This window comes from Podarcis gaigeae (assembly GCF_964106915.1).
Source record: "Podarcis gaigeae genome assembly, chromosome: 6".
NCBI lineage: Eukaryota > Metazoa > Chordata > Lepidosauria > Squamata > Lacertidae > Podarcis > Podarcis gaigeae.
In genome coordinates, this window is record NC_139682.1 from 13,392,836 (window position 1) to 13,420,812 (window position 27,977).

The 27,977-nt window shown below is 46.1% G+C and overlaps 2 protein-coding genes and 1 long non-coding RNA gene across 4 annotated transcripts; 1 reads left to right on the top strand and 2 right to left on the bottom strand.

The window, feature by feature from the left end:
* Window positions 1–372: 372 nt before the first annotated feature.
* TUBB1 (tubulin beta 1 class VI) lies at window positions 373–14,722 on the bottom strand. Of its 2 annotated transcripts, none has more exons than XM_083744508.1 (4): window positions 14,627–14,722; window positions 4,944–5,052; window positions 3,562–3,672; window positions 373–2,246 (listed from the first exon to the last, which is right to left on the bottom strand). In XM_083744508.1, exons 3-4 carry the CDS (start codon window positions 3,620–3,622, stop codon window positions 1,153–1,155), a joined length of 1,155 nt encoding a protein of 384 aa, XP_083600634.1. In that variant the 5' UTR covers window positions 3,623–3,672; window positions 4,944–5,052; window positions 14,627–14,722; the 3' UTR covers window positions 373–1,152. The 2 variants fall into 2 exon arrangements, with proteins under 2 accessions (XP_083600634.1, XP_083600633.1); XM_083744507.1 differs by lacking the exon at window positions 14,627–14,722 and adding an exon at window positions 7,769–8,033.
* A 129-nt stretch (window positions 14,723–14,851) lies between these two features.
* On the top strand, window positions 14,852–25,841 carry CTSZ (cathepsin Z). The gene is made up of 6 exons (XM_083744699.1): window positions 14,852–15,237; window positions 16,495–16,658; window positions 17,987–18,166; window positions 21,212–21,362; window positions 22,261–22,423; window positions 23,264–25,841. The coding sequence occupies exons 1-6, from the start codon at window positions 15,101–15,103 to the stop codon at window positions 23,375–23,377; spliced, it is 909 nt and encodes a 302-aa protein (XP_083600825.1). The 5' UTR covers window positions 14,852–15,100; the 3' UTR covers window positions 23,378–25,841.
* Window positions 25,760–27,623, bottom strand: LOC310847240. The gene is made up of 2 exons (XR_014565713.1): window positions 26,578–27,623; window positions 25,760–26,456 (listed from the first exon to the last, which is right to left on the bottom strand). It is a non-coding gene; the product is annotated as an uncharacterized lncRNA (long non-coding RNA).
* Window positions 27,624–27,977: the final 354 nt, after the last annotated feature.

Genomic DNA, 27,977 nt, shown 5'->3' on the forward strand with positions numbered 1-27,977 from the left:
CCGGAGACACTTCCGGGTCACGTGGCCAGCGTGACATCGCTGCTCTGGCGAGCCAGAGCCGCACACGGAAACGCCGTTTACCTTCCCGCTGGTAAGCGGTCCCTATTTATCTACTTGCACCCGGAGGTGCTTTCGAACTGCTAGGTTGGCAGGCGCTGGGACCGAGCAACGGGAGCGCACCCCGCTGCGGGGATTCGAACTGCCGACCTTTCGATCGGCAAGTCCTAGGCGCTGAGGCTTTAACCCACAGCGCCAAAACTCCAAATACAAGGTGTGTAAGAATGCTGTTATACTGAAGTTCACTGGTGTAGAAATATGCCCAGTAAGAACATACACTGGTCAGAATAATGAAGTATGATAGAAACAGCCATGTAAATTTGAATACCTTCCTTGGTAATTAACAAACTCATCTGACAAATGTGCATAAGAGGATGCTCACACGAGAAAGGCAAAAAATACAGTCACCCTGATCCTGCAAGATGTATGTGCCGAACATCATCAGGGTACTCATCCAGGCTCCATTAAACTAGGTTGATGTGTCTATGATAAAGACAGAGGTATGCAACTTCCTCCAGGACCATGGATGGTTGCATTTGACCAGAGGGGAATTGAAGCATTTTGTCTGTCCTTAACTACTTTGCTACTGTTGGTCACCATGTCATCCTTTGTAATTTGTTCCATCAACTGAAGCCCTGGGATATGTCCTTTGAAGCAGCATGCTGGTATAATTTTTCCCACTAGTCTAAAATGTCTTATTTGCATTAGATGCACTAATTCAGAAGAAATACTTAATTTTAAACAGATTTCAGCAGGGCTCTTTTCCCCCAGATGGAACTCACCGGAACTCAGTTCCGGCACCTCTCAGGTGGGCGCCATTACCATTATAAGAAAACAAGGGAAGCGTTCATGGTGAGTTCCAGCACCATATTTTCTAGAAAAATAGCACTGGCTGTCAGTAGGGGGATTTTCTCAGAGAGAGAGAGAGAGAGAGAGATTGCAGCCAACATTGTGGCTGTGTATGCTTTGGTTCAATGCACAAAAATGGCTGCTCCTGCATTCAGTAGACTAAAAAGTTATTTTAGAAACATAGGTAAGTCCAGCCACCTCACTGACGGTAATAATCAGCATTCCTTTCAATCATCACTCTTATTTTTAAGAAGCTTCCTTTTCTTCTTCTTCTTCTTCTTCTTCCTGGCTTGCCTCTGCCTCCACCTCCACATATTCTTCTACATCGGCTGTGGCATCTTGATACTGCTGATACTCGGACACCAAGTCATTAGTGTTGCTTTCAGCTTCAGAAAATTCCATATCATCCATCCCTTCCCCAGTATACCAGTGCAGAAATGCTTTCCTCCTGAACATGGCTGAGAACTGCTCGGACAGCCTCTTGAAGATCTCTTGTATGGCTGTGTTGTTCCCTATGAAGGTGGCTGCCATCTTGAGGCCACGGGGCGGAATATCGCACACAGCCACCTTGACATTGTTGGGGATCCACTCCACAAACTGGCTGCTGTGCTTCGTCTGCACGGCCAGCAGCTGCTCATCCACCTCCCTGGTAGACATCTGGCCTCGGAAGATGCAGGCCACCGTCAAGTAGCGGCCGTGACGCGGGTCACAGGCTGCCATCATGTTCCTTGCATCAAACATCTGTTGGGTGAGCTCTGGGACGGAGAGGGCTCTGTACTGCTGGCTGCCCCGGGCCGTAAGTGGCGCAAAGCCTGGCATGAAGAAATGTAGTCGAGGGAAAGGCACCATGTTGACGGCCAACTTCCTCAAGTCTGCATTGAGCTGGCCAGGGAAGCGGAGCGAGGTGGTGATGCCACTCATGGTGAGGGACACCAGGTGGTTGAGGTCCCCATAGGCCGGCGAGGGAAGCTTCAGCGTCCTAAAGCATATGTCGTAGAGGGCTTCATTATCGATGCAGAAGGTTTCGTCCGTGTTCTCTATCAGCTGGTGGATGGATAATATGGCGTTGTATGGCTCAACGACGGTGTCCGAAACTTTGGGGGATGGTACTACGCTGAAGGTGTTCATGATCCTGTCAGGGTATTCTTCTTTGATCTTGTTGATCAGAAGGGTGCCCATTCCAGACCCAGTCCCGCCACCAAGGGAATGGGTCAGCTGAAAGCCCTGCAGGCAGTCGCAGCCCTCACACTCGTTCCTCACGACATCCATCACGCTTTCAATCAATTCGGCCCCTTCAGTGTAATGGCCTTTTGCCCAGTTGTTCCCGGCGCCAGAATTTCCTAGAAGAAGAGAAGAAGAGTTTGGATTTGATATCCCGCTTTATCACTACCCTAAGGAATCTCAAATCGGCTAACATTCTCCTTTCCCTTCCTCCCCCACAACAAACACTCTGAGGTGAGTGGGGCTGAGAGACTTCAGAGAAGTGTGACTGGCCCAAGACTGACCCAGCAGCTGCATGTGGAGGAGCGTGGAAGCAAACCCAGTTCACCAGATTACAAGTCTACCACTCTTAACCACTACACCACACTGGCTCTCTAGAAACAATGGAAAGGGCTAACTGTAACAGAAAATGCTGCTGAAACACCAAGCACATGTTTAATTTAAAAGTGGACATGACTAGATCTAAATATAAAGCGAAGGGATAGTAGTGTTCAATGGAGCTAAGAGTAGAGGCTGTGGTATTACGTTATTGTTCTGCATAACTTCGCAGATACTCCAATACAAACTTAATCGTGCCAGAATATTGCTTTGTTTTGTTTGGAAAAGGAGGATCCTCGAACATGTTTGGCTTGTTTCAAACCTTCCGTTTTTGCATTATTTTGTGGTCCTGTCTCTTTTTTTGTGGCAACCATTTTATAATATGCCGTTTTCACATGGCAGCCATTTTGTTGAGATTGGTGCCCACCCTGTTATCTTAAAATTCTGAATGTGGCCAACAGCCCCCAACTAGCTGACGTCCCCCTGCCTTAAATGTGCTGAGAATAGCTTGTGTTTGCAACATGCAGAAAGGCTGACATGTACTGTACTGCGTAATCTCTCTCTTTTTATATATAGAGAAAACATGCATAGGATTGGGCTGCTAGATTATATATTTTTAAAATATATATATATATTCTAGTTTAGAAATCTTCAGGAAATTCAGATCTAGGCTTGCCTTCATTTTATCAAGGGTTTGGAAACTTATGCTAAACATTGACAAAATGTGCAACCGCAAACCCCAAATTGTCTTTCTAGAACAAGCTTTAGAATGAGTGTACAAAGTGGCTATTGCTAACTATTTGGAAGCTGAAGCAATCCTTTATTCTTTGAGTGAACAATATGTGGTCAATAAAGACATCCCACTTCTCCAGAACTCTTCTGCAATTTAAACATTTTTTTTTAAATCATCCCAAATCTTTTAGGTTTCCCCCCGTAATCATGAGACCTATAAATATTTATTTATTTTTTATAAATACAAGTGGCTTCTTAAGTGTTCTGAAGCAATGAATAGAGAGGCTAGCTCCTCAGAGGCCCCATTTGATAGACAACAACTTTATTTCTTATGAGACCATCATCTATTAAATTATATCCATAATATTAATGCGGCACACATACCATGAATAAAGTTATCGGGTCGAAAGAGTGGGCCTATTTTGCTGGACCTCACGCTGTCCATCGTTCCAGGCTCCAAGTCCACCAAGATAGCACGAGGCACATACTTGTGGGCTACAGCAAAAAAGGGGGAAAGTTGAGGGTCATGATTGAGGCAAGTAGTATCTTCTGCATGTATTTCCTTCACAAATCATTCCTTTGGTGTGCATATTTCATTTAGAACACTATAGCACAGAAGTGAAAAACCTGTGTCCTTGAATATATTGCCAGAGTACAACCCTCATCATCCCTACCAGTCAGGCAGCTCAGGTGGCAGATGCTGAGGTGCAGGCAAGGAACAGAACTGTGAGTGCCTCATGGCGTGCCCTGTACCCCCTATGCTGGGCTGCTGCCCTCAAGTGCACTAGAAGACACTGTCCTTTCACCAGTATTGGACTTCAGAAGGAAATCTTGCTGTTTTCAGTGGTGTTTACTCCTTAGTAAATGTGTCCAGGTTACAACTCCAGATGAATAGAAATGGCATGTAGAGTGCAATCCTATAAGTATCTACTCAGAAGTATCTACCTAAGAAAATGATGATAGGATTGCAGCACTAACCTCTTTTACATCTTATAACCAGCATCATATAACCAACATGCTTAAGGCTATTTAATGCATGAAGGAGTTAATGCCATAGAGTAAACTGTCCTGCTAGGCTTAGCTAGGTCATTCCCCCTCACCTTGGGAGGAAGGTAAATAAGGCAGTTGTTGTATCTCACTCTACCGGAGAAGGTAAATTGTGAGGAGTCTGAGCTGGGTGCTGCACATCAGACCACATGGCTTTTCCAAGCCACTCTTGAGATCCTATTCCAATAATTTAGGAGCTTTCACCAGCATAACTAAGTCAAGTTTCACCGCCTGAACAACTTTTTCTGAATGCTGTATGGAAAAGCACATTTGGAGAGCTGGTAAGTAAACTATTTTTAACTTCCTAAACGTGTGGTCTTTTTCTATGCTGGGGGAAAAGGGGAATTTTGGAAGGAACCTAGAAGGGCATATTTTAAAGGTCTAACAGCCTATATTTCCACATTTTACTTTGCTGCATCTTTTGTGGTTTTCAGTCTTTGCTGGCGTTCTCTCACCAAAGTGTACTTGCCCCAAGCTTGGATCTTGGCATCCGGGAATGCTCCTTTTATACCTATTTTATTTTTCCTTGAACAAACCATTTCTCATATGCTTGTTCTTAGTATCTGACAGTTAATACTGCAGCCTAGCCAACAGTCTTTATAAATGGTTAAGGGACTTTGTGGCAGTGAAAGATGACAAGGCTTTTTCTATTTTCATCCATTGCTATTGCTCTTGTAATCTAATTTCCCCACCCAGTTATCAACAACATATGTACTTACAATATGCTTCATTGAAATAAACATTAATTCTTTCCTGTTGCAGTGGTGAGTCTCCGCGGTAGTTTCCCGTGGTATCAATTCCATGCTCATCGCTTATGACTTCCCAGAACTGAAAGAGGAAGGTTAAAAACAGAGAATAGTAATCACATGCCAATAACAATACTGATGGGACTCTATCATAGCTGTCAACATTTCCCCTTTTTAAAGGAAAATTCCCTTATTCCGAATGGGATTCCTCGCAAGAAAAGGGAAAAGTTGACAGCTATGGACTCTATCGTATTTCCGCAATACTGGTGCCACCTTCGAAAAAGCCTGCCTCTGTGTTACCACAAGCGGATAATAAGCTTCCATGCGCTCTGGTATCCCATTGTGCCACATGTGGTTTAATCATGCTGGCCACATGATTAGAACAGGGGTGCCAACTTTAATAAAATATTGTGGGGGCCCAGGTAAGCCCCGTCCCACATAATCGATCACATGATGTAATGCACACACACCATTTGAATGGGAATGCCCATCAACTTTGTGGAGGCCCAGCCCACTCAAATATTTTATTGTGGGGGCTGATGCCCCCATGGCCCCTAGGAGTTGGCTCCTATGACCCGGAAAGCTGTTTGCAAACAAATGCTGGCTCCCTCAGCCTGAAAGCAGAGATGAGTGCCACACCCCATAGTAGAATTTGACTGGACTTAACTGTCCAGGGGTCCTTTACCTTACCTATTAAGTCCCTAAGTTCTGCATGTGATATATAACTATTCACTATGCATTCTTTTGGACACCTATAGCATGTCTCCTTTTACTTGCTTTTTGTGATGTCTAAAATCTCCCTGATGCTCTAGCCCCTTGATTGTCTTGGTAGCCCTTTCCTGAAATTTTTCCTGGCCCAGCACACAAACAACATTCTTTCTAGACAGGTGTAAACTCTGGTGCAGCCTGCACGTGCCACAATTGGCAAAAAAAATCCCACCTAATCAAATAAGATGGTCCCATCACCTCCTGGCAAATAGAAGGGGAAGAAATGGAGGGAGTGAGAGATTTTACTTTCTTGGGCTCCATGATCACTGAAGATGGTGACAGCAGTCACGAAATTAAAAGACGCCTGCTTCTTGGGAGAAAAACAATGACAAACCTAGACAGCATCTTAAAAAGCAGAGACATCACCTTGCCGACAAAGGTCCGTATAGTTAAAGCTATGGTTTTTCCAGTAATGATGTATGGAAGTGAGAGCTAGACCATAAAGAAGGCCGATCGCCAAAGAATTGATGCTTTTGAATTATGGTGCTGGAGGAGACTCTTGAGAGTCCCATGGACTACAAGAAGATCAAACCTCTCCATTCTGAAGGAAATCAGCCCTGAGTGCTCACTGGAAGGACAGATCCTGAAGCTGAGACTCCAATACATTGGCCACCTCATGAGAAGAGAAGACTCCCTGGAACAGACCCTGATGTTGGGAAAGATGGAGGGGACAAGGAGAAGGGGGCGACAGAGGACGAGATGGTTGGATAGTGTTCTCGAAGCTACCAGCATGAGTTTGACCAAACTGCGGGAGGCAGTGGAAGACAGAAGTGCCTGGCGTGCTCTGGTCCATGGGGTCACAAAGAGTCGGACACGACTAAGCGACTAAACAACAACAACAACATGGGAAAGGTCTCCCCAGGTGATGGCAGTGTCCCACATTTTCTTCATACACCAGGAGATATCCTTGTAGACAGAGCATGGCACGTGAGCCAGTCCTGCAACCCAGAATCGGTATGTGGCAGCAACCAGGCAGACTTTTAACTGGAAGCAACACACAAAACCAGAATAACAGGAGACATCTATCTAGCCTCCCCACTCCCCACATCCAGCCCGGCTGTCTCTTTATCTGGAACAGCAGGCATCATGCATGTGGGCACACCCTCCTCCTGTAGCCACCGGCCTTTTAAATTCCTCTTGTATTTTGTTCACAATCCATTTGTGTTTAGAATGCTTCCATTTACATGCATGTAAATAGCCTCGCTGGGACAGAGCAAAACCTCCCAGCATGTCATGGAAGACTAGCTCTGTTGTTTGTCCCCTGCACAAACATGGTATACACTCCCTCTGACTGTGTGGAGGTTGCATTTAGCTGTCATGGCTACTAACCACTGAATGAAAGACCCTTCGTGTTAAATCCTCTGTTTGCTACTCCATTGAGAATTTCTAAGACCTCTGTGTGCAATCTTACGCTGCCATTTCCCACCAGCTGTAGTAACAACAAGGTTCCTCAGGGTATATAATATGTGAAACAAAAGTGCCTTGAGACCTTTGGCTGCTCATCTTACTGACATCTTACATATTTATTTATGTGATTTACATAACAAGGTTTTCTGGACCGCTTCCTGGAAACCTTAACAACACAAAGTATTTCTTCAACTCACCTTCCCCACAATGCCCTTCTGCCAAGTAAAATTGTTTGTGGACAACAGAAATATAAACTTTAAAACATCAGGTTCTTTCACAAAGGCTGTTATCCTAAATATATGTACAAGGAAAGGAATGCACACCACTGAATCTTTGTGGATCTTTAGCGTATTAAATTGTGCTGTAAAACCTATGTTTCCTGTTTGAACTTATTGATATGCATCTAGATGAAATGGCTGGCTATCTGGTGGCAATTTGGGGTATGAGGAGATGACAGATATCTCTTACATACTTCAGGCTTGATTTTATTTTAACCAAGTTTGCCCAAGGAGGGCATTTCAGTAGCATCCCGATTCAGCTTTGTCCAAATTCGCTTTAAATCCAGTTATTAAAGGCAGCATTGCTTTGTCTTTTAGAAACATTATTAAAAACCAGTTTCCTACCTTCGATCCAATTTGGTTTCCACATTGGCCAATCTGAAGGTGCACAATTTCACGCATTTTGAACAGGATTTGGTGGGGAGAGTAGATTCCAGCTTTCCCAGATGTGCTCTGTGGAATAAGTGATCGCTCTCGTACTGTCAGCTGTAGCCGCTCTTATCATTGGCAAAATGCGGCTTGTATAGTGAATGCTACACACACAAAAAACCCAACCACCCCACAGCTCTGCAAGGGAGTTCCTGGAACTCCCACCCTGCAACTCACAAGAGTTCTGATAGGACATTGGCAAGCAACTCCCTTAAAGCCTTCTCTTTAAGTGATGGGTCTGGAACATTTTTCACCCCAAGGGTTGCATTTCATAGAATCACAGAATCGTAGGCTTGGAAGGGACCCTGGGGAAGATCTAGTCCAACCCCCTGCAATGCAGAAATGTGCAGCTGTCCTAAACAGGGATCAAATCTGGCTCTGGAATATAGATAACAAACCACAGTTTACCTGTTATGTACTGAGTTGAATAGGATCCAAAAGGCAGCAGTCTGATTAGTCCTAGAACAATAGGATTCAGAATGCAGCCGTCTGATTGGTCCTAGAACAATAGGATCCAGAATGCAGCAGTCTGATTGGTCCACAGGAGCCACCCAATCCAGCTCCAGATGGAAGTGAATCCACAACCTGATTGGCCTACAGGAGAATCCCGGAATTAGCCAATTGCGTGGGACCCATTGTATAAATAATGTATATAAGGCAGACATTCTGGGGGAACTTCCATTCCTCCTCACTACTATGAGCTGAATAAAGAGCATGAAATCCACTCTATACTCAAGAGTATGTTTCATTATCAATACTTTTGAGTTTGTTTTGTTGGCTTTTGTTGCTATTGTTATGTTTTTAATGCTCGAGTTGCATTATGGTGCAACACATACACACCCACCCTCCAAAACACAAACCAGGGTAGGAGCGGCCCAGATGGATAGACTATATCAGAAGATGGGAAGCAAAGGACGGTTGGCTGAGACATGAATGAAGATTATCTGGTTCACCTTCCTGCAGTGAAACACAGGTTCCTTACAGAGTAACCTACGTTGTGGCATTTCACAAACAGACATGCTGGGGTGAGGGTGGAGGGAAGCCACAGGTATCAGAATAAGTGATTGACGGTCTTGTTGAATCAAGTACTTGTTGAAAGGCAGGCTGTTTGCCCCGTGCTGCAGTTAGGTCAGCAGCAAGTGGTATTGGTGCCCATTTTGGACTGGTAGAATGGAAGGCCAACAGTAGGTGGTGCCAGAGCCAATGATAGGTGGAGGCAAATAGTACTAGTTTTATCTCCATCTTTCTCCAGGCTCTGTGCTGCAGCGGACACCACAACAATGCTGTAGAATGGAGTGCAAGAGGCAGGGGGTGTTTAATTTTAGCATTGCACAGGGCACTGCTGAAATTTTAGGGCCCAAAGTCCGCCACTGGTGCCCCCCCCCCTTTGAGTGGTTATAAGTAAGAAGACAAGCAGATGGGGGTGGGGAGAGGAGCACTCTCCAGCTGTGAACACTAAGGTTGTGCGCACGTTATACCTTTAATGCACATTTGAAGCATGTTCCGTACCTCAAAGAATTATGGGCGCTGTGAAGGTGATGGAGTACATGGAACTGGGGGAAATGACTGGCAGAATCCGAGACCAGGGAGAAGAGTCGGTAGAAGAAGATTGGAAGAAATTTAAAGACTATCTACAGAAACACTGTAAAATTAAGGAATGTTAGAAGGATGCTGGAATGAAGTTATGTGGTTTTAGCAGTAATGTTACAAAGGGGTATGTAAAAATGGATTGTTAACAGGTGAGAATGTAAAGTTACAATATATTAAGATAAATTATTAAGATAAAAGCAAAAATGGAAAGGATTTGCCGAAATAACTAATTGAACTAGAATACAAAAAAGGGAGGTGTGAGGAGGTGAGGAAACAAGTAAATGAAAGACAAGACATGGAAAGACCGACTTGTTTTTAATTGTTTTTATTTTTCTGTATTTTGTATTTTTTGTTTCTTTTTTGTTTCTTTTTTCATTTTTGTAACTTTTTTGAAACTTTAATAAATATTATTTTAAAAAAAAAAGAATTATGGGCACTGCAGTTAACCCGTCACAGAGTTACGATTCCCAGCAACCCTTAGCAAACTGCAGTCCCCAGAATTGTTTGAGGGATAGAATGTGCTTGGAAGGTAAGCTGTGTCCTCAGAGAGAGGGTCTTTGTTGGACCATGGGAGGGAGCGGGAAATGTGCTTCTGAACCTAAGTCATATGAGCAGTTCTGCTATCAGGTGCTTCCTTTTTTAAAACCTTTCTACAAGTTTCACCTTACAGCCTTTGTCTTCCCACACCATTTGAATGTGGTCCTGAAAACAAAGTTTCATCTAGACCTTGGATGTTGCATCACAGATGCCAGGGAAGCCACAGCAAAATATGTCTCCTTCTGATAGAGGCAAGCTTCTCTGTATCTTTGAGCGCACCAAAGTCTCCAGCAGCCTTTCTCCGTCGGAAGGGTGGAAGGAGACGCCTCTGCACACCAGCTCCACAGCACTGTGTGACAACACAATGGCGAAATTTTTGTTCCTGCCGCAGCTTGGTTAGGTGAAGAAGTTTAGCACATTTTTGATGGATACCCCAAATTGGGGCAAAATTCTGATACAAATAGGGAAATGTGTCAATGGCTCAAGCTATAGCTGGGCTGGGGCAGGGCAGGGCAGATAGATAAAAGCAAGGCACTCAGATTAAGCATGGGCTATGCAAAATAAGTGCAGGATTAGCTCCAAGATGCTGAGTGTGGTAAAGGTAAAGGGACCCCTGACCATTAGGTCCAGTTGTGACTGACTCTGGGGTTGCGGCGCTCATCTCACTTTATTTGCCGAGGGAGCCAGCGTACAGCTTCCGGGTCATGTGGCCATCATGACTAAGCCACTTCTGGCGAACCAGAGCAGAGCACGGAAACACTGTTTACCTTCCCGCCATTTATCTACTTGCACTTTGACGTGCTTTCAAACTGCTAGGCTGGCAGGAGCAGGGACTGAGCAACAGGAGCTCACCCCGTCACGGGGATTCGAACTGCTGACCTTCTGATCAGCAAGTCCTAGGCTCTGTGGCTTAACCCAAAGCGCCACTCATGTCCCATTGCTGAGTGTTGTACACCACCCCAATATCCAAGTGGTGAGGGGACCAGGGGTTCCAGGCATTTACCCAGGGTTTGGTTTCTTTGGAATGAAGGTCAGCGAAAGCTGTGATCCCTTTAGGATAGATGGCTTTATTGATACATATATACAACATGAGCATGAGGTCAAGGGGCTCGCAGCATTAACACACCAGAAGAACTTTCTTCCCCATCAGTTGCAGCTTTGGATCAAGCATGACTCTGTGTCCCTGGTTTCCAGCCTGATTCCAGCTCAGCTCACACACAGAACATTGTCAAAACAAAAAAAATTCCTTCCAGTATCTGAAGAAGTGTGCATGCACACGAAAGCTCATACCAAGAACTGACTTAGTTGGTCTTTAAGGTGCTACTGGAACAGACCAACACGGCTACCTATCTGTACACAGAACATTGGCTATTGTTCTCCTCCCACCTAGCAACTAGGTGGGCGGGGTGGAGGAAAGACTCACTCATTAGCCTGGAGGGCACCATCACTTAGCTGTAGCACTTGCAAACTAGCTCATTGTTTTGGGATGCTGATGAGGGCACTTAAGGGGCCAGCTAAAACCCCAGTTGTCTTACAAAGAAACTTACTGGACTAGTATAGCAACCTCTTCTGAGTACAGGACCCCAGGAATGGGAAGGGCATCTTCCATACTGACCCCCACCAAAACCCACAATTTAAGAAGAAATACACACCCTTGCAGTCACTTCTCTGATAATACAAAATAAAACAATTCCTTCTAGTAGCACCTTAAAGACCAGCTAAGTTGTTCTAGGTATGAGCTTTTGTGTGCATGCACACTTCTTCAGATACACTTCTTCTCTGATAATAGTAAGAACTGTCCATGAGCTATTGTTGGTGCAAGCACTGGCTGTGTCCCAGCATCTGAAAGTGCCCCTGCTCCATCTGGAATTCAGAATCATGGCTTGTGTTTATAATGACTGGTACATCTGGACTGGTTCAACTGGAACATACAGGCTTGTCAGCAGTACAACATAATTCAGTTTGGGTGCTGTGTGGGATCGCAGGAATTAAAGGTTTTAATTTTTTATGTTTTTATTTAGTACTCTCACACAAAACATTCTTTACTCTCCCTTTCTTTTTAATCCCTGTCATTTCTTAGTGGCAACCCCCTTTTGAGTAACACAAATTTTCCAGATGTGGACTTTGCCCATGTGTTGCCAGCTGATAAGGAACAGGGACGTCACATCATCAAAAAACCACAGTGCGTTTAAGGATATGGCCGAAGAGGTGGTTTCGCTACGACTTGAGCATAAGATGGAGTGGCTCACAGCATTCACACCCCAACAGATATTGCCCCCGCTTTAGGTTTCCAGGGAAGCTCCAAGTCTCAGCTTAGGTTCGGCACAGAGCAATACATGCCTCTGTCTCCAGATTCCAGAATATGCCAAAACTCTCTCTCTCACTATATATTGTCCTCCCCGGCCTAATGTTCTCCATCCCAGGATGACAGAGTGGCTGGGGAAACCCAGCAAGATAAGTGGGGTATAAATAAGAAAACTGTTGTTGTTGTTGTTCTGCCAGCAAAGGTGGATTTAAGGCAGGATGCCTGGTTCTGCCACACTGGGTGCCAAGCCTAGAGGGAGTTGCAACTACGTCATGAATTGAGCAGATCAGAAGGCGAAGGGGGCGGGTTGCTGAATTTCGACCTTGCACAGGGGCTGCTGAAATTTGCAAGACCAAAGTCCACCCCTGCAGCCAGGTGAGGTGGGAAAGGGCCCACCCATTTGTCTCTATGGCAACAGAATGACCTCTTTGCATAAGGTAACTAGCAAAGATACTAGCAGAGGGTTTGAATGGTTCCGGTTTGAATGGTTCCCCAGCCTCTTCTAAATACTAAGCAGGCCTGGCAGGGACCCAGACTATCATCCACCACAAAACTCCTAAAGATACGTATGGATGTGCCTTAAGGATCCACTCCTTCAAGGATCTACACACGGCTGAATTCTTCGTCCATAACAGGAGTGGGGAACCTTGGACCCCCAGATGTTGCTGAACTACAACTCCCATCAGCCCTAGAAAGCATGGCCAAGGGCCAGGGATGAGGGGAGTTCTGGTTCAGCAACAGCTGGTGCGTCAAGGCTGCCCATACTTGGTTCACATAAATAAAGGTAAAGGTAAAGGGACCCCTGACCATTAGGTCCAGATGTGACTGACTCTGGGGTTGCGGCGCTCATCTCGCTTTATTGGCCGAGGGAGCCGGCATCTAGCTTCCGGGTCATGTGGCCAGCATGACTAAGCCACTTCTGGCGAACCAGAGCAGCGCACAGAAATGCCGTTTACCTTCCCGCCAGAGTGGTACCTATTTATCTACTTGCACTTCGACGTGTTTTCGAACTGCTAGGTTGGCAGGAGCAGGGACTGAGCAACGTGAGCTCACCCCATCGCGGGGATTTGAACTGCCGACTTTCTGATCAGCAAGTCCTAGGCTCTGTGGTTTAACCCACAGAGCCACCCGCGTCCTATTTGCATAAATATTCTGGTTCTAAATACAGAAGTGAATCAGATTGACAGTTGAGTCTTACATCAATACCACCAACAAGCCAGTGTCCTTTTTCCGCTGGCAAGAATCCAGGGGAGCCCAGTCCACAACTTCTTATCCCATAATAAATGTGTTAAGTCTTTTAAGGTGCCACAAGCAGCAGACTAAGGGTTCCCCCATCTGGAAATGGCAACATCCGTGCTGTTACAGCAGGAGCAACCACGAACTCTCAGTGGGACAGTTATTATTTTTCCTTTATAAATAACTTCTTATTCAGCAAAAAAGAGCACACCAAAAGAGAAGAACAAAACAGGAAAAGGGAGAAAGAAGGAAGGAAGGAAGAAAGGAAGAAAACAAAATGAAATAAAATGAAGTAAGAGCCCTGTTCCCGACACGTTGATTACAAAATTCAAGGTAAAGTAGTAAACATCCGGATCAAGTGCTGTGGTTGTCGTGGACCTTGAAGCCCTCCGGCCCTTTAAACAGTCACGTGCATTTCTTCACATGACTGCCGGCACAACTGCTTTGCATGCAGACTGTCCCAGTTCAGTCTACAGACAGGGGTGAGTAGGACTTCCCGTCTGAAATCCACTGCCAGTCAGTGTTGACAAGCCTGACTAGATATATGGCAGCTGCATAACTGCTGATCCCTACTCCGATTTCCAAAAAAACCCAAAACAACAACCCCAAACGTGTGTCATGGGCGTAGCAGCACCCCGGACATTTGACCGGTCTTCCACCCGGACACTGCTGCCGCCGCAATATTCCATATACAGTATGTCTGGAGAATTCTGGACGAATGACAGCCTTGCCACTATCCTGTGTCTGGCTCTGTCTGGCAGACTCGGAATGAAATATCTCAACAACAGTTGTTTTAACTTACAGAATATGTCAAAATCGTCCTACAATTTCTGCAGTTTTAGTTAAGTGTGCTTATTTGTTCACTAGATTTAGGGGGGGGGGGGTCAGCTGGCTACGCCCATGGTGTGGGGCCCTCCTCCCTTGACCCACAGTCCTCTGGGCTTCCCCTCCTGCTAAAACCGGACCCAGAAAAGCTCCCAGCTCTGCCGTTTCCAGACGTTACGTGCACGGGGAGATCAAGGCGGGAGGCGTCGCGGACCCTCCCATGAAGTCAGGCGTCTAGCGCACAGAAAGGAGCCAACCGCGGGCGCGCGCAGCCTGCGTACTTGAGAACGACGGGGCCCTTTGCGCGTCCACGTCGGGCGTGCGCAGGCTCCGTCCAGTGCTCCGTCCCTCCCAGGGCTTACTCGTCGAAAGTACCGTTTCTCTGCCTTGGGCTCTAAACTGGAGGGTGTGGCTTCCCGCAGGCGGAGGGCAGGGCGGCTCCTGCGCCCACCATGCCCCCTGCGGGGACCCTCCGGGGGGGAGCGGGGCAGCTGCTTCTCCCGGGCGGCTAGTCACGCTCCCCTTCTCCCTCCCACCCCGTCGGGGGAGTCGCCCGAAGGCTGCCCTCCCGCAGGGGACGGCCTGCTGCCTCCGCCTCCTGCTCTGATTTGCGCAGCCTTGCCTCAAAAACTTCCCCTTTCGAAATTGCCGGCGCAGATTGAGACCCGGCGACCGCAGGGACAGCACGAGCAGCAGCAGCAGCAGCTGCCACCTCTAGGCTCCTCTCCCCAGAAGGACCCAGGAGTCCGGCGACGATGACCCCGCCTGGGCGCCTCCTCCTCCTGGCGCTCGCCGCGGGCGCCCTCCTGTGCGCGGCGTCCGCAGCCGGCGTCTACTTCCAGGAGGGGCAGAGCTGCCACAAGCCGATGGCGAAGAGACCTCCGGGGATCAGGTAAGGCGCCCAGCGCCCAGTCGTCTTCCGAACCCGGATCTCCATCCTGCCGGCTTGGAGAGGCGCTGGCTCGATTTGGAGACGCTGTTGCGGCGCTTGAGGGCGCAGCAGGACGCCAAACGCGCCTTGGAGCGTCCTTACTTCGTCAGGCCTTAAATAAAGAATTGCGGGGTGGTGGTTTCTCAGCTGTCTCTGATCCTGCAGGCAGCATATCGCTGTCACGTGTAGAGCCAAGCAAATAGCCTCCATGAATTTGTCCTATTTTCTTTCCACGGAGGTCCTGCGGTCTTCTGGTTCTGCAGCCTGTCTGTGGCTTTAACAGACAGGAGATGTGGCTTAGGGCAGTACTTCCCAATTTGTGGTCCGCAGACCCCAGGTAGTCCACGTCACCCACTCAGAGAGTCTGCAGCACCATTAACATAACAAAAAATACAATAGCAATATCCAAATTTTCAAAAGTAGGGGGTCCATGGCTTGGCTTTTGAAAAACGAGGGGTCTGTCGTCCTTAGCTAATTGGGAACCACTGGTGTAGGGGTTAAGTGTGTCCAACTAGTACTTGGGAGAATCTTGCTGGGTCCAAGCACAGTCTCCAGCAGAGCTGCCTCACAGGGTTGTCGTGAGGATAAAATGGAGAGAGGGAGAGCCATGGGGGCCACCTTGAGCTCTTTGGAGGAAAAGTGGGAAATAAATTAAAATTTAAATGCCTGGGCAGGCTACACAATAATGCATGTTTGCGGGGGGGCTTGCTTTCAATTTGGTGGGTCTCTTCTTAGATCCCTAACTTTGGGGAAGGACCATAGATTATCTGCTTTGCAGACAGAGGGTCCCGGGTTCCAATTCCCAGCATCTCAAGGTAGGGCTGGGAAACTGACTCCTGCCTGACCCTCTGGAGAGCTGCTGCCAGTCTGTGCAGACAGGGCTAGATGGCCTGACAGCTTCCCATGTTCCAGCTGCAAAACCTGGGAGTTGTATCTTAAATTCCACCCTGCAGCTCTCACGTCACTGCTCCAGGGTTTATTTCTTAATGCTGTTGCTCCCATAAGGAGATGGCAAGAGGCTGCATTAAGTGCTTGAGACAGGTTAGTGTGTCTCTTTTGAGGAAGTTTGCTGCTAGCAGCTGCCGTGTGACTGCCCAGCAGAAAGTTGGAGGGAATCATGACAAAGCAGTGAAGGATTTTCTTGTCATCTCTTATCCGATAAAGGGGGGGGGGAAACAGTCACTTGCTTTCTTCTGTCCTCTCCCCATTCTCCAACAGAACCTACCCTCGTCCCTATGAAAACATGGAGATCTCAAAACTACCCAAGAGCTGGGACTGGAGAAACATAAATGGAGTCAACTATGTGAGCACCACACGCAACCAGCACATCCCACAGTACTGTGGGTCGTGTTGGGCTCATGGCAGCACCAGTGCCTTTGCAGGTATGGAGATGTGTGGGATGGTTGGCAATGCATCTGGTGGGCATCCTTTATCCGTTCCCAAATCCAGTACAGAGAGGGTGCTTTCACGTGACCATCTATCATGGTGTTTGGAGCAATCAAGTATTGTGCAACATCCACGTGACGTTGCTGTCATCGGAAAGCCAGCCCATATTAAACCCCCATCCCATTTATTTAATCCAGGTTAATGGTTAATTGGTAACCTAGTTAACGGTTTACCATGCATTCCCCCTACTGATATGTTTGTCTCCTCCTTGATAGTGTGTGGAAAAAACAAACCATGATCACTGGCGCAATGCTGTGTCTCAACGAGGAACTGTGGTTTGTTCTGCTTCTGCAAACCACAATGAGGCAGTCAAAAATGCCCCCCCCCCTCTATAAATCAGCCTTCCCCAGCTTGGTACCTTCCAAATATTTTCCACTGTTTTTGACTATGCCTTCAATCAGCATATCTGACGATGATGAGGGATGATGGGTGTTGCAGTCCAAAACTCATGGAGGACACCCAAGTCGGGGAAGGGAAATTAAGCAGAAAAACCTGGGAAGGGGAATTGAATGGAATATTCTGGAGGGCAGCCATAGCTGACTGGCTGGAACTTTGAGGATAAACATTCCAGGCTGCAACGTTTTGTTGCAGGCCTGTTGGAGCTGTCAACTTAAAATGTTCTCTGAACTATAGAATGCTGCAGGTCCCTATATATACTGAGTATATCTGGGTTCCCCAGTGTGCACCTTCACAGTAGGCTTCCCCCCCGCCAGTCCCCGCCCCCCCGCCGAAAGAGTATTCTTCGTTGCCCACAGCAAGCTGCAAAACTTAGGTGCTCCCAAGCCCAAAAAACTTGTCTTACTCATGATGGCGTTATGCCTGGTAGTGGTTAAATACTGGAGATCTCTGAATACAAACCTCTTTGATCTTCAGTTTCTATATGTTTGGGGCTTAATATTAATGGAGAAATAGACTAGCGAGGTGCATTAAAGAAGAAGATGACACAAGGCATTTAAGGGTTTTTCCAACAGCTGGTTTAATTTTGTTACATGCGCTTTTTTTAAAAAAAGGAACACGCTTACAAACCACCAGAAACTCATGGGGAAGTGTGGAATGATGTTTTTTTTTTTTTTTAATGTAACCAAGTGTCCTTTGTTTCTTTTGTAATTTGTATCAACGGGTTATGTTTGAGTTCCGCTACAGTGGGAGTGGGAAGATCCAAACATTGCTAATGTGTTTATTCTTTAAATTTGATAAAAGGTAGTTGATTTTTTTTTCTTAATAAAAGCTGTCTTCCACCAATTGCTGGTTTGTCACCCCCCAGATCGCATCAACATAAAGAGGAAAGCTGCTTGGCCCTCTGCATACCTGTCAGTCCAGCATGTTCTCGACTGCGCCGATGCCGGCAGCTGTCATGGGGGAGACCACAATGCAGTATGGAAGTATGCTAATGAGCACGGCATCCCAGATGAGACCTGCAACAACTACCAAGCTAAAGATCAAAGTGAGTTTATCTTACCTGTTTCTCTAGCTCAGGGGTTCTCAAACTTTTATCTCTGGGCCACACTTTCAGAATAAAAAATTGTTTGCGCCACGTCAAATTTTGGTTCCTGAACTTAATTCATCCAAACCTTGGTTCCTGAACTTAATCCATTCCGGGAGTCTGTTTGACTAACAAAACAGTTTGGGAACCAAGGCATGGCTTCCAATTGGCTGCAGGAGCTTCCTGCAGCCAATCGGAAGCCGCATAAGCAGCACCAGACATTTGGCTTCCAAAGAACTTTCAGGAGGTGGAATGTTTGGCTCCCAAGGCGCTCGGGAGCCAAGTTTCCACTGTACGCTGGAAAACAGAACAAAAAACTCCTAGCAGTGCTTGATTTATAACTGTAGAACATGGTTCTGGTATCATGGGACATCCAGAAAGTATAAAACAATACAGCTACATAAGAACATGAATCATTCCCAAAATATAATTACAAACGAGCCTCTTACATATGTACCTTAATGAAAGGTTTTGCCAGGTCATCTCATTTATCTTAGGTCTGGCTTGAAACAAGCAAACTTTCATCTCCTCATCAGCACAAATAAGCTGCTCTCTTTCCTAATCTTTCATATTTGTCAGAACAATATGCCTGTTAACAACAATATGTCGTGTGAAACTGTGGAAGAATAGTCAATTTTGAAAAGATATCTACCCATATTCTGCAAATTAAATATATGTTCTGATACTTTATTATACTATACTGCACTGAAATGTTCAAAAATTTGAGTGTCCTTGAATCTTACTGCCACATCCTTTGAGAATCACTGGTCTATCTAATCTATAATATTTCTAACCTGCCTGTCAGCTGAGATTGCAAGATGAAGGTTATGATTAAAACCCACACTAAGGTACAAAATAACTGGGGATGTGTCCGTATGGAGGAAGGAAGCCTCTTCTGTCTCCTTGTGAATACTCAAGAGTAGACCCATTGAAATTAATAGATCTTAGTGGGTCTCCTCTAAATAGAACTCACCTTTGGGTACAGCCCTCTGTGTACAAGAAGACACATGCAAGACCAGAAGGATAAAAATAAATTTCAGCATTTGTGCTTCCATCACCAAAGCTAATCACATGAGAAAGAGGAGGAAGGATGGCAGGGAGAAGAAAATGCATTTAATAAAAGTAGGAGGAGGAGAGGCAGAAAGAGAAAGGGACAGTCTGTGGTGTAATCACACTTCATCAGAGGGAAACAAAGTCTGGAGAGAGATGGATTGGTTAGTACCATATTCTCCTTTTTTTAAAGCAGATTTCTCTCGGCAGTTACAATGTGCTTTTATTCAAGCAGATAGCCTGTGCAGCAAGGCAGTTTATGGCCTTCCCTTCCTATCCTTGTTCTCCTATTGAGTAAATGCAATTGCCCCTTCCCCCCTTATCTCTAGTAATCTCTAGTAGTATTCATTCATTTATTATATTTATTGGTGGCTTTTCTTACAGTGTATCCCAAAGCCATTAGCACTTAAAAAGAACCAAGGGTCTGGGTGGAGATAAGGATTAGCAAAGAAACTGGGAGGGTGTCACAGATAGGAAAGGATCAGGTAGGTAGCCGTGTTGGTCTGACACAGTAGAAATATATATATGAAAGAAAGGAAGGAAGGAAGGAAGGAAGGAAGGAAGGAAGGAAGGAAGGAAGGAAGGAAGGAAGGAAGAAAGAAAGAAAGAAAGAAAGAAAGAAAGAAAGAAAGAAAGAAAGAAAGAAAGAAAGAAAGAAAGAAAGAAAGAGGAAGGAAGGAAGGAAGGAAGGAAGGAAGGAAGGTGCTTGCTTCTGGACAATTTCTTTTTTTCATTTTCTTTTTTTAGATAGGAAAGGGATCAGGAAAACAAAGAGTCTGCCCCTGTTTTCTGCTATCAATCCCGTCCCCTCCCAAAGTGCAAGTTGTAATTATTTCAGCCTATTCCCTTCCCTGCTTCTCTGTACAGTGGACACTCGGGTTGCGAATGTGATCCATGCGGGAGGCACATTTGCAACCCGCAGCACCGTGTCTGCGCACGCACGGGTTGCGATTTGGTGCTTCTGCGCATGAGAGCCAGTGTGGTGTAGTGGTTAAGAGCGGTAGTCACGTAATCTGGGGAACCGGGTTCGCGTCTCCACTCCTCCACATGCAGCTGCTGGGTGACTTTGGGCCAGTCACACTTCTCTGAAGTCTCTCAGCCTCACTCACCTCACAGAGTGTTTGTTGTGGGAGAGGAGGGGAAAGGAGAATGTTAGCTGTTTTGAGACTCCTTCGGGTAGTGATAAAGTGGGATATCAAATCCAAACTCCTCCTCTTCATGAGCATTGAAACCCGGAAGTAACCCGTTCCTGTACTTCCGGGTTCGGCGCCATGCACAACCCAAAAATGTGCGACCTGAAGTGTCTGTAATCCAAGGTATGACTGTACTTTCCAACCTTGGGCTCCTTCCTCTTTAGTCAGTAGACCCAAAGAAGCTCCACACTCCAGAAATATTGGGTAAGACTAATTCTAGCTATACGGTGGAATTCTCCTATCTTCAAAAGTGTTTTTCTCTCTCAACATGCCCCCCCCCCCAAACTCCCCACCAGCTATCTCCTCCAATCTATTCTAGTCTGCAACTTGGTCAAAAAGCACAGCATCAAAAGATGCGCCTGTTTGGGTTTTGTTTTTGTTTTTTTACACATTTCCCCTTTTCTCGCAAGCAGTGTGTCAAGGGGATATGGTGAAACCTAGGGCTGTCTTCAGCTAATGCAAATTGTTGGTGCACAGATTTCTGCTTGTGAAATAAGACTTCCTTCCCTGTCGTCCATTGCGCTTACCCTGTGCCCTCCCCAAATCTGCTCCAGGACATTGGGGGGATGATTCCTAGTACAGATTTTGGGGTGCGTGGTGGCGGGGAGGAGAAGGGGGCATGCTCCATTGTGTAAGGAGAACTCATTACGGTGATGGAATGTTCACTGAGCACTACGTTCGAGTCCACCCTTCATTTCATTGTTTATAGCCACTGGATAAAAGGAAAGTTTCTTTCAGTTAAATGTGCCTGTTCATTTTTCAGAATGCAAGAAGTTTAACCAATGTGGGACATGCATCACTTTTGGTCAATGCCATGCACTAAAGAATTACACGTTGTGGAAAGTTGGAGATTATGGAAGTGTCAGTGGGCGAGAGAAAATCATGGCAGAAGTCTATGCGAATGGACCCGTCAGGTACAGAAGCTAAACCTTTGTAGCCAGTGTCTAGGTAGTAACACATGAAAGCATGCAAATAATTGCAGTTATTTCAAATAGCCTATTGCAGTGGTTCAAGAAAGACTGGTGGCTCTGTTTATCTGGTTTTCGAATTTGCCATGTTTATGTTATACTTTATTAAGCCAGTGCCATTTGAGAATTGAGAACTTTCGTTACGCTTCAGAAGAGACCGGCACATCCACCCCATACAATTAAAGCATAGGACTTGCCCCCAAAGAATTCTGGGAACTGTAGTTCATTAAGGGTGCTGTGAATTGTAGCCCTGCGAAGAGTAAACTACCACTCCCAAGATTGTGTGTGCTTTAAATTTAGGGGATGGGTGTGACCAGTTGATTTGATACAGTGATTTGTCAAGTGATTGGACCAAGTAATTTGTCCATTGATTCAGTACATTGTCCAATTGATTTAGTGGCCTTAGGAATGCCTCAATTTGTTGATTATGTGGCAGCAGGTGACTAGCTAAGAGGACAATAAGTTTTGTCCTCCTAGAAGGGATGGTAAAGGTGGAAACTGACTTTGGGATGCACTGGGTAACAGCTTTGATATTACTTACAAAGCTTGTTTGTTTCACTGGCAGAAGGATTATGGCGATTATGGCTCCAACCTACCAAGGGGCAAGTTAAAGTAACCTCTGCTCCTTGCCGCAGCAGCTTTCTATTTAATATTATTATTAATAATAATTTTATTATTTATACCCTGCCCAACTGGCTGGGTTTTGCTCATGAGATAAAGCTTGAAGCTCTTGTATCAGGTTGTGACTTTTGCGGTGCTATCTAGAGTGGACGTTGAAAGTTTCAACTTATCAGTAGCATCTTAAGGCTGCTTTGATGTCATTGTTCTGTATTCTTTAAAACAGCTGTGGGATCATGGCGACTTCGAAGCTGGAAGCATACACTGGAGGAATTTATAAAGAATACAACGCCCAACCCATGATAAACCACATAATCTCCATTGCTGGCTGGGGTGTAGAAAATGGAACTGAATTCTGGATCGTCCGGAACTCTTGGGGAGAGCCATGGGTAGGAAGCACAGAGCAGCCATAAAAGAGACATGTGTGTGTGTGTGTGTGTGTGTGTGTGTTTGTGTGTACAACATCCAGAGGGCCAAATATTCACCACTCCTGCTCTAATAGGAAGGAATTCAGCCCTTCATGTTTGATTACAGCTTTCTGGCAGGCCCCAAGAGCTGCACAACTCTGTGTAGGTGTACAAAGATCGGGGATGTGTTTTGCAACTACTGTTTAAGCACTTGGAGTTTGGTCCAGAAATCTGCACCTGCCCCTACGTGTGAGAATCTTCTGAATGCCGCAGGATCACTTGCCAGAGTGTTTGGGTGCAAGACCACCAGAGCTGATAAAAACCCCAATGGACTGTGTCCATTTAGGGATCAGGAAATGGTGTGATGCCTGGCAAGCCAGAGGCATTGGTGTTTTAGCAATAGGCCAGGCCATTTTGGGGGGTGGATTTTGGGACTTAAGCCCACCTTTTCCTTCCTTCTCTCTGGCAGGTAAATAAATAGTTGTGTGTCTGTCGTGCCATACCTTGCATGCAACATCCAAATATCCCACTGCATCAGGGATTGAAAAGGTGTGGCTTTCCAAAAGCTGTTGGATCACAACTCCCATCATCCTTGATGGCTGGGGCTGATGGGCATCCCAACAACACCCAGAGAGCCACAGTTTGCCTAATCCTGCATCACCCCTTCCTGCATGCTCTGGGGCAGATCCAGGACAATTGCCCTTATTCGTTCCAACTTGTACACAGTCAGTGTTTGTTGGGTGAGGGTCTCCAGGGTGGCAGCAGCAGCAGGAGAAAAGTCACTTGAGCCCATGACTAATGCAGTTTCCTCTCATCTTGCAGGGTGAGAAGGGCTGGCTCAGAATTGTTACGAGCGCCTATAAAGGAGGCAGCGGAGGGCACTATAACCTGGCTGTGGAAGAGGACTGTGCTTATGGAGACGTCATACTTTCTTGAATTCTGCAATGGATCACAGACCCCTTATTATTTGCACTCCTGATTTTGAAACGAAAGGTATCTCCCAGCAAGATTTCCCTCCTTCTTCTCATGAAAGGGAAAGATCTATCTATATATTTGGCAACGCATGCTAATGGTGAAGTATTCGCAAAGATCAGGCTGCTTGTTTGCATATAACTTCTGCAGCAAAGGAAACTCTGTTGATTGCACACACGGAGAGAGAAACGGCATTTATTTCTTTTTGCTTGGAAGCTTTCCTCGGTTACGATGATGTAGGTGAAAAGGACTTTGCGGTGTATGTGACATATGGATCCCCATTTGGCTAAAGCAGGCTGAGTCTGTGTGTTAAGCAAAATGCTGGACCTGCAAAATATGCAAAGTACTTTAATGGTGTTTCCATGCATCCAGTGCCTAGTTTAAATCACATTGCCTCGATTTCTGGACGCAGAGTTTGGGAAGAGCTGAAGGGGGGAGAGCATAGCAGGGAAGGGGGCACAGCCTGTCATTACTAGTTGCCTTCAATGCAGGCTTACTTGGCGCCCTTCCTTGCTGCGCATTGCAAGAGTTGCCTCTGTTGCTCCGGCCACTTTTGACTCTGGCCCCAACCACCACTTGCACGTGGCCTCTGGAAGGTTGTGTATGACCATGTAGCCCTTGATTTCCAGCTCCTCTCACTGATACTTAATTCTGTTCCCTGGAGAACCTCAGAACGAGGCTAATATCCCTGATCCTTGCATTCAGGTTCTGCAAGCATGGCATCCCAGACTGTGTGTAGCATTGGCATACTGGAGATGCACAGCCCAGGGAAATCTATGCATTCAGTTTAAACACAGCCCATTATACGGGTTGCTTGCTACTGTGCATTCAGTATCACATTTCATTTCAAAGCCCCATTAAAACCAATGGGACACAGCTTGAGTCTCATTGCCCGTCGAGTCACAGCTAAGTATTGGTGAATACAAGTCCGTGCTCTCCTTTTTTCAGGGTTGAAGAGAAATTGTGCAGCAGTTGGGAGCAGACCAGTTGCAGAATTATAAGCAAGATAATATAGGATTTTTGGCTACTGAACCGTTTACTGTGTCTGAGATACATGTTTTTAAATAGGAAATCTGTTTTTTCCACATATGGGGATAATTCCTTCAGGAATGCTCACTACTGGGGGGAATTGCTCAACAACAATTCTGTGAGGGAGACGAGGCTGAGGAAAATGTGACCAGCCTCAAGTTGCCCAGTGAGCTTCATGCGCAAGTGGGGATTTGAACCTGGCTTGTCCCAACACCCTCTAATTTGGAAGGTGGCAACATGGTGCCTCTTGCAGCGCCCACAAAACATCTCTGAAAATATTCCTTTAAAACTCCCTCGATGAGAGCCTGTTCGCTCTTGCCACTCATCTCCTGTTTGCACTAGCTCAGTCTTTATGACATTGAACATGCCCCCTTAAACATGCCCACATTTCATGGGGTCCTAGGACTGGACACCCGCCCTCCCTCCCTCCCTTCCTTCTGTCCTGAAAGGTGCAAAGGACACCCTGAGTGAGTGTGGCGATGGCTAAGGTAAAGGTACCCCTGACCATTAGGTCCAGTTGCGGACGACTCTGGGGTTGTGTGCTCATCTCGCTCTATAGGCCAAGGGAGCCAGCGTTTGTCCGCAGACAGCCTCCGGATCATGTGGCCAGCACGACTAAGCCACTTCTGGCGAACCAGAGCAGCTCACGGAAACACCGTTTACCTTCCCACCAGAGTGGTACCTATTTATCTACTTGCACTTAGACGTGCTTTTGAACTGCTAGGTTGGCAGGAGCAGGGACCGAGCAACGGGAGCTCACCCCATCATGGGAATTCAAACTGCCGACCTTCTGATCAGCAAGCCCAAGAGGCTCTGTGGTTTAGACCACAGTGCCACCCACGTCCCATGATGGCTAATGTAGGTGCCTTTAAAAAAAATAAATTGATTGGGGATGGTGAAAGGCCTGCACCATGGCTCCCCTTCCTGCACTTTTCAAAGGGGTGGCCATTTTTGTGTCGTGCCATGCCCCATGGGCACCGATGGCACTTTATCAAGATTCCAAATGTGCCCCCAGGCCCAAAGAAGTTGCTGCCCCCTGCTTTAACCTTTCCCTCTTCTGTGTACAAGGTGCTCTACAGCCTTTCCCTATTCTGTGAGTTGCTGCAGACGTGCCATTGTAGCTATATGCACCTCCAAAGGTAGATGTCAGTGAATAAGAGGCCGGTGCTCTTGTTTTAAGTGACAAACTTAGGGACAGTGTTTTTCTGTTGAAACATCCCAGAGATGGGAATGGAGTGGAAATAGCTAGAGGCCTGTGCTACTGATATAAAAATATAGTCCATGGTCTTCTTTTTTTCAGTGTGCTATTTTTTAAAATTTTTACAAACTGTAACTAGTAACAAAATTTGTACACTCATGATGATGTTGAAAATTAAAAAGGGCACGTTTTGCACCCTCACGTGTGTACCAAACATGTATCGGACATCCTCAGGCACTAGGAGGACTCTTGCTGCAAGTCTGTAATTATATTAACTTGTGTAACTTATGTAACCCATAAAAAACAAAAAGGGCATTACAAGATCTAGACCAAGACCAACACAGTCAGAAAAAAAAAATGCAAGACACAGACATCACAGAATTTTTTTTCTGATACATGCAGCAACTGAAAAACTGAAAAACCAACCTTTTACAAAGCTATATACTGGCAAACACAGCAGGGACTTTCCCTTTGTTCTCTGAAATATTTGCATAAGCAATAAAGTTCCGCCAGACTCTCACAAACACATCTCTGTGTATTTCCTCTAGCTAGACCTAATCTGCATTTAAGTTCCTCTCCCACATCCTTCAATCAGCCTCTTCAAGATCCATCTCCAATGTGGCAGTAAGTCAGCAATGTGGCAATATGTGCAGCTACCAATAAATATCATATGAGGATGGGTTCATCTTCCAAGTCTGTATTATCATCTGAAAATAAATTTAGTAGAGTTAAGTTCTAGGGTCTTCCGAATACATAGCAGGTCTGTATAAACACACACGTAAGCACATCCTTTGGAAGGACTCTATATTTGCAGGTCTGTATTTGCAGGTCTGTACTATGTGTTTTGACCAAACTGCGGGAGGCAGTGGAGGACAGAGGTGCCTGGTGTTCTCTGGTCCATGGGGTCACGAAGAGTCAGACACGACTAAACAACAACAACAACTATGTGTTTGCAATAAAAACTCTGTTTAATAAACATGTTGCACTGGACAGAACCTGACTGGGTTAGTCATAATGGTTCAACAGACAACTCAAAATTAAATAATGAAAATAGTAAATGCTGCTGGATGCTGAGGCCAGGATAGCTCAGTTGGTTAGAGCGTGGTGCTGATAATGCGAAGGTTGCAGGTTTGATCCCTGTACGGGGCAGCTGCATATTCCTGCACTGCAGGGGGTTGGACTAGATGATCCTTGGGATCCCTTCCAACTGTACAATTCCAGACTCTACGCTGACTTAATTATAGGGAAAATTAGGTGCATGTTACCTACAATTGTATAGAGGCTGCAGAATATGGTTTTCTTGTGGCAGAATTTGGATTAGCTTTCGGTTATTTCACGCAGTCCTTCCAAGGAGCTCAACACACACCTAGCCCAACTGACTGCTTTTAAATGTCAGCTTTCCTACAGCAGCCCCACTCCAGGGCTGCTATCCAAGGACTGCCTCTCCCCATATGGACCAACCTGGACCCTGCGTCCATCATTTGAGTGCCGCCTCCACGTGAACTCTGGAAGGTGGCAACACGTGAACCGGCCTTTTCCGTGGTGGCTCCCCATTGCTTATCTTCAGGCATCAGGCAAAGATGTTCCCAAATCACCAGGCCTTGGACTGATTAAACCATTTACACCTGGCTCTCCAAATGAAACGTAACATGAAAACGCATTCCTTTCGGCATCATATATACCCTTTAGTGTAGTAAAGCAGAAATGAACACACAGCAAACAACGGTAGTTGGCAGCATGGGCAAAAATATCCCTGCATTGCAGGGGGTTGGACTAGATGACCCTTGGAACCCCTTCCAACTCTACAATTCTATGTACTAAGGAAACATGAGGGCATTTGTCAATTATCGGCCACACAAACTCTGGATGCCTGACACAGATGGGTTCTGTGCTGCAAGGGCATTTGCAGAAGAATGCTTTGATTCACTGCTTGGCCCAGGGTGGATTGATAAATTTAGCACTGTTGTTAATGCTCCGGAAATACATAAACTAAATCACCAAACGCCTCCAGCAGCAATCCCCGCCCCCCGCATAGGCGGCATATATTTAAAAGAAACACACACCGCAAATGATGGGAGCCACACCTTACCCGTCTCTGGGAAGCGATTCTTGGCCCCTTTAACTACAGTTCTCAGGATTACTGTACCGGGGCGTGTGCGCGCGCTTTAAATGCATGGTGCGTAGGCAGCTGTCTCTGTTTTCTATTGCTCCCCCTCGCCTCCCAGGCACTTGCCAGGATCAAAGATGCCCATTGTCGGGTGTTTAGATCCAGAGGGACGTGCGGGTAAATTAACACGCAGCGAGCCGTGCTGCGAAAAACAAAGCAAATCCCAGACG